At 43.4% G+C, this 6,000-nt stretch overlaps 1 protein-coding gene across 1 annotated transcript in view; it reads right to left on the bottom strand.

Annotated features, from left to right (window-relative positions):
- Nucleotides 1-6,000, bottom strand: part of LOC114089128 (phospholipid-transporting ATPase FetA-like) — an 83,096-nt gene continuing 77,096 nt past the window's right edge. Inside the window, exons 23-28 of the mRNA XM_071600400.1 lie at nucleotides 4,769-4,992; nucleotides 3,398-3,481; nucleotides 1,525-1,770; nucleotides 1,211-1,349; nucleotides 279-409; nucleotides 1-183 (exon numbers count right to left, since the gene is read on the bottom strand). Of these exons, the coding sequence (XP_071456501.1) occupies nucleotides 1-183; nucleotides 279-409; nucleotides 1,211-1,349; nucleotides 1,525-1,770; nucleotides 3,398-3,481; nucleotides 4,769-4,992 (1,007 nt within the window). The remainder of the gene's footprint in view (nucleotides 184-278; nucleotides 410-1,210; nucleotides 1,350-1,524; nucleotides 1,771-3,397; nucleotides 3,482-4,768; nucleotides 4,993-6,000) is intronic.

The raw sequence follows: 6,000 nt of genomic DNA, 5'->3' as shown, positions 1-6,000 counted from the left end.
CTACTTTTTAAGAGGAAAGCTGTTTTTCTTGGCCTTTGTTGTCTTTCCAGAAGTGATGAGGGCCCCAAAGCCCTGTTTGTGGGAGAATGCATAGGCAGAACGTCGCAGGCCTGGGTGTTTCACTTTGGTCCGGACTTGAACTTCTGGTGGCCGTATCTTGCCATAATGAATTGTGTCCAAAACCTGTATCCAGAGCATGGGGGACGGGGTTTTATTCACAAAGGCAAAGGGGAAAAGGATTATAAATCATATCTGGGTAGGCTCCCTGTTCCACTTACCTTGTCCACACTGAGAGGCCAAATTAGTGGTTGGAGAAACTGGTACCCAAATGCAGGAATTATACAGAGGATCACACTGAGGATAAGGCCCAGCCACAATTGTGACTGGTTCATAGTGTTCCTAGCCACACCTGTACACAATGAGCAAGGAGGGGTAAGGCAAACAGTCTGGAGAAAGGGGAGAGGTTAGGAGTGGGCAGTATTAGCCAGAACTTAGATACCTCTCTAGTCCAAAGAAGGATGTTATTGATTTGGAGACAGTCTGGTCTCCTGAGGAATGATATAAATGCAAAATAATTGCAGTTGGGTCCTTTGTGCAGCCCCGTCACTGTGAATTTACATACTTTTGTCTCCCTCTACAGGCTGGGCAGGCAGGAGAGTGGGGGTAGGTAATGGGGAATCCTAGTACATTGGCTTGTATACAAAAATGGGACAGAAAGCTTTAGAGGAGAAAAGTGAGTTAGTGGCCTGACAAGAGATAGAAGCCAAGGACATCTATATGGCTACTCTTTCTGTATTTTATCCTCATGAAGTGGACTTGAGACAGAGAGAAATGAATACAGGAGACAATAAGGCAGTAATGCTACAGTATAAAGGATGTTGACTGGAATCAGGAGACCTATATTGAGTCATTTAATTGAAAAAAACCCTCCAGTCTCCAAAATGGTGCTAATAATTCTTGCCCTGCCTACATCATAGTATTCCCGTGAAGATCAAACTAGATATTTGAAAAAAAAAATCATGGAAACTCTAAGGTAAAATATTTTTGAATCCTATCTAGGTAGTCCTACCTAGATTTTGAGTCCCTTTAGGTTAGAGATCATTTCTTATCTCTTTATCCACAGAGCTTAGCACATAGTAATAGCCTCTCAGTAAACATTTATTTAATAAATATACTTGGTACCTCCCCCACCTACTGGCCAGGGTCTTACCTAGGAATTGAAAGATGGTGGGGAACATTAGACACAAGCCATCACTGTACAGGAAGAATAAGATGCAAAAGTAGAAACCCAGGCTACCCCAGATGAAGAAGTGGCTTATCATCGTCCAGTAGGTTGTCTGCAGGGCAATCTGAAAAGCACTAGGTTATGTGCAATACCCTATAACCTGCGATCTCTATTAGCCACCTCCCTTCTCCAATTCTGTGATGGAGAATGCTCCTTTCTGTCTACCCCCCTCCTTACCTCCCTGTCTTTCTAGACAGCTCCCCATCCAATCCCCTCATTCCCACTGCTAGTGGCCACACCTGCACTGTGACCACCCAGATTAAGGAGGTTTGTACTAGCAGGCAAAAGGTCTGGATGTCGGAGATGTCCTTTCCATCACTGCGTGCTGAGTTGTAAATTGTTCCCATGGGGACAAAGAACAGCACAAAGGAACTGTAGATCCCGTGTAATAAACACTTCACAAATTCCTTCTTGTTGAAATAGAGGTTGTGCTGGCCTGGGATATACAGCTCTGGGAAATGTAGGCTCCATGTTTCATTCACATCCTGGAAATACCAGAGGGAAGGAGGAAGGCTCAGAGTCTCTCCATAGAAGGTCCCATCTCCATCAGAGTAGAGGTGTCTCCCCTCATTTGTGTCTGCTGCCAGGCTGCCTAGGAGCTTCCTCATGGAGTACTTGAGAAGTGGAATCAGAGAACAGGGCAGCGACCACAGACCCTTCCTGAAGTCCTCCTCTCTAGGCAAGGATCAAGGTAGTAGAAGGAAGCTAGGAGAAGGTCAGGATGATGAGAAGCACTTGGAGGCATTCAGGATTAGAAAATTGTGAAAGGGAGTTTGGTTTGGGGGTAGCTGTAAGGGAGGACTGGAGCTTGGAATGGAATGGGGGTGGCATTAAAAACATGGGTCCCCAAGTGTAAGTGTTCCTTTATTTTTATTTATTTATTTTTTTTGTGTGTGTGTGTGTTAAAAGCTAATGGGTAAAGAACAGGAAGCCAATGGGGGACTAGTTAGTCAAAACATCTGTGTTCATGATGTTCTTCCTATTCCCTTCCATAGCTACTGATGAACTCAAGGTGGGAGAATTCTCTGTATGAATGATGCTGGCTTGTCTTCATTTTCCAAATATGAAACTTGAAATTCAAAACTTGGGGCATGGCTTCAGTGGTAGATGACTGGAACTAGATCATCGAAGCAGGATAGTACTACTGAGTAACACAATCTATCCCTCTTGTCTTTCTGAGTTTTGGCAACTACTTCATGTAGAATTTCTTTCAGTGCTACTACCCTGATGGAGACTGGGAACCATGATTCCATGATGTCCTATTTCAGTTGCTTTACAACTCTTTGGATGCTCCTTGTCTACTGTGGTGCTCAGGAGTTGAGACTGGCATAGAAGAGGCGGGGGAAGGGATACTAGGACCCTCAACATGCAGAAAATTTCTGAGAGGGACAAAGGGTATATCCTGGTCTAGCTCCCTGTGATGCATGGAATACACATGCTCCCATGCTTGTTCCTTAGGACTCCCCACCTAGTCTTTCCTGCTTGGCTTAGCTCATCCTCATCATCTCTAAATGGTAATCATCTTTGTTTTTTTTGTTTTTGTTTTTGGTATGAGGGATTGAACCCAGAGGCACTCAACCACTGAGTCACATCCCTGTCCTTTCCTTAATTTTTATTTTGAGATGGTCTCATTAAGTTGCTTAGGGCCTCACTAAGTTGATGAGGCTGGCTTTGAACTTGAGATCCTCCTGTTTCAGCCTACAAGCTGCTGGAATTACTGGCATGTACCACCACACCCTGCTAGGGAATCCCCTTTCTTGAAGCCCCTTGCTTTACCCAGTCCTGATCCAGTAGCTCTCTTTCATTTTACTACTTTTGGATACACTCAATGTACTATACAGCATAATTTCCATGTTTCTCTCTCTAAAGATAAAGTTGAGACAGGAAAACCTGACTTTTAAAAACTGGTGATTATTTTCAGTGCAGGAGGATTTTTTGTTTTTCTCATGATACCTATTCCAGGCAATAAGCTCCTTTACTTGCTCTAGAAATTATTTTCTTTACAGTTAATTTTGTTGAGTTCAGTTCTTGCTCTTTACCCCACTCTTGGGAATATTCCTCAAGGGTTCAGGGGCTTCAACCCCCGACTGAGAGGCTTGCTTCTGGTCTTACCTGATCAAATAGACTCAAGCCCAGGACAGGGAGGGAGGTGTAAATCAAATTGTAGCAGGTGATAAACCAGGTATCATAGACTGCCTGGAAGAATACCAAGGAGATTTTTGAATTCTCCTCTCTCCTCCAAAGTCCCACCTCCACCTCCCAGGCCCAAGATAGCCCTCCCCTGGCTGCCTTAGTCACCACCATACTAACCCAGAGTTAGTATGGATTTCAGGATTTGACTGAGAGCTCCAATTTTTTATTTGATCCTACTGTATGTAGAACCCTCTGTCCAAGGCTGGTGCCAGGCCACATCAAGCTTTCAATGCTGATCTGCACCACAACCTGCTCTGCTCCTTCCTGCAGAGAAAGGACTCAAGAGTGGAGCCACACCCAGGCACTACCAGGCAAGTAAACCTTTAGGCTGTTTTCTTTTTCTGCCTTATATGGCTTCAGTGGCTTCTGTAGCACTGGACATCTAACACTGGCAAAGGGAATAGATTCATCGAACCTTCTACAGCTGGGTGTTCCATTCTGGGAACTAGAAAGGAACTCTTTCCTTACTATCCACAAGAGGTCAGCAGCAACACATGTAGCACACACACACACCTCCCACAAACCAGACTGGCTTGGCTAGGCCCTGAGGGTATACAGTCTCCCACAGTCCACAGTCTGCTGACTGGTCATTTCTGAGGTGGTTTCTTTTGGTAATCTTGACAGACTCCTGAAAAACTTATAGGAAGGGGACTGCTCTTAAAACATCAAAATTCAGGTGTCACTTTTCCCCAGAATGGTTACGGAAATTTCATATTTCAAATGAGGAATTAATTCACCCAAGCAGCAACTGTGTGTGTGTGTGTGTGTGTGTGTGTGTGTGTGTTTGGGACAGGGGTGCAGGCAGTCAGGGTAGAGAAGGAGAAGTAAAGGGAAGCTGTAGTGAATGTCAGAATAGCTTGTCTGGCAGGACCCAGAGGCCTTAGCCTATTCCATAGGATATTTTGGATGCTAAGAAAAATTCTAGGTCCATCAATACTTCCCATCACATGTGTTTGGAAATTATAATGCCAATGTTAAAGAAAAAGTGAAACTAACTTATTAGGAAGATTTCTGAAGGTAGGTATTAAGAACAGAGCTAGGCCAGAATCTTTATGGTTTGGAAATCTACAATTAGTGCAGGGTTGGGAGATGGGATCAATATGGGGTGAAAAGCTTTATGGGTTGTCATAAAGCTATGGATGGATGGCAGTGTGTCATACATTGGTCTCTAGAGGTAGAAAAAGGTCTGAGCTTGTTAAAGTGTGAGTGACTAGAGAAGACCAAGATGATTAGGGTCACATGCCTTTGATCATGCTGACATCATTGGCCCCATCCCCAATGAACTCCTACCTGTGCAGAGAATCCGTTGAAAAAAGCATACCAGAAGTGCACCAAGGTGAAGACAAAATTCTTATAAAAGAAGAAGCTGAGAAATTTGCACATGCGATTATAAGACCAGCGGCCATGTACCAACAGCAGACGTTGAAGGTAGCGGAACTGGGAGAAGGCAAAGTCACTGTTGAGCATGGCCTGCATCCCCTCCTGGCCGCTGATACCGACCCCAATGTGGGCAGCTGCAGTGAAAGCCCAGAAGATTCTAAGCCACAGAGCTTATTTGTTAAGACTCCCACCCTGAGAAATGTAAAGGAAATGCTGGATAATGTTGCATAAACCCCTTGTTTTACATTTGGAAAATACTCAGGCTCAATTCAAAATGGCAGTTCCTTAAGTAGAGTCCTTCCCCCTTAATGGAGTGCCCCTCCCCCACAACCTGGAAAACAGTCTCTTTCTGTACTTTTTTTGAATGCTGCCACTCAAGAATGCCTGGTATGGCCAGTAATAACTCAAAAGTTGTCCCAGATATTCTTTGCTTCTACTCTATCCCTTTAGACTCTTTCCCACATCTAGATGTTAAGGTTTAAATATCTTATTATCTATGGAAGTCACTTAAATCAAGGATGCAAAATGGATGCCAATCTAATATAATATTTAATTATTTAAGTTTACCTAAGGGACTGAAACCTGAACTATTGGGAGCAATAGTTTTTCAGTGAGAGATAAACTCTTCAGTAGGTCTCAGGAGAATTTTTCTGGATAAAGCAAAGATTGTACTTGATGGAATATAAGATTGAAGTTCCTAAAAGTTTTAATCAGTCTGTGGTAATTCACTATTCTTCTGGTCAAATTCACTGATCTGGTATATACCTCCTACTGCATTGCTTAATCTCAGGCTCTAAAGACGAGAGTGATTCTAGAAACTGGTTAAGATAGCAAGAACACTTGATAGTATTGAAATTGAGGCTGGAATATCTGCTAGTGTTTCCTGTGTGGGTAAAGAGATGAGACTAGAGGACCTCTATATTTTGTCCATATCTCCCTGATCAACAAACTGCTGGAGGCTAATAATATTCATCTGAAATTAAAACAAGTAAATTTCAGCCATTTGCTTTTATTGGTCCAAAGTGATCACTAAATCTATTCTCTCCCAGCCAGGGGAACCAGGTCAAGTTCTTGGGAACACAGCGTTGGGCTGCATTAGGCCTCATAGCCTACATCCTTCAAAAAAAGAGCAGACTATGACT

This window comes from Marmota flaviventris, chromosome 13 (assembly GCF_047511675.1).
Source record: "Marmota flaviventris isolate mMarFla1 chromosome 13, mMarFla1.hap1, whole genome shotgun sequence".
Lineage (NCBI taxonomy): Eukaryota > Metazoa > Chordata > Mammalia > Rodentia > Sciuridae > Marmota > Marmota flaviventris.
This window is presented reverse-complemented; position numbering and strand designations above follow the sequence as displayed.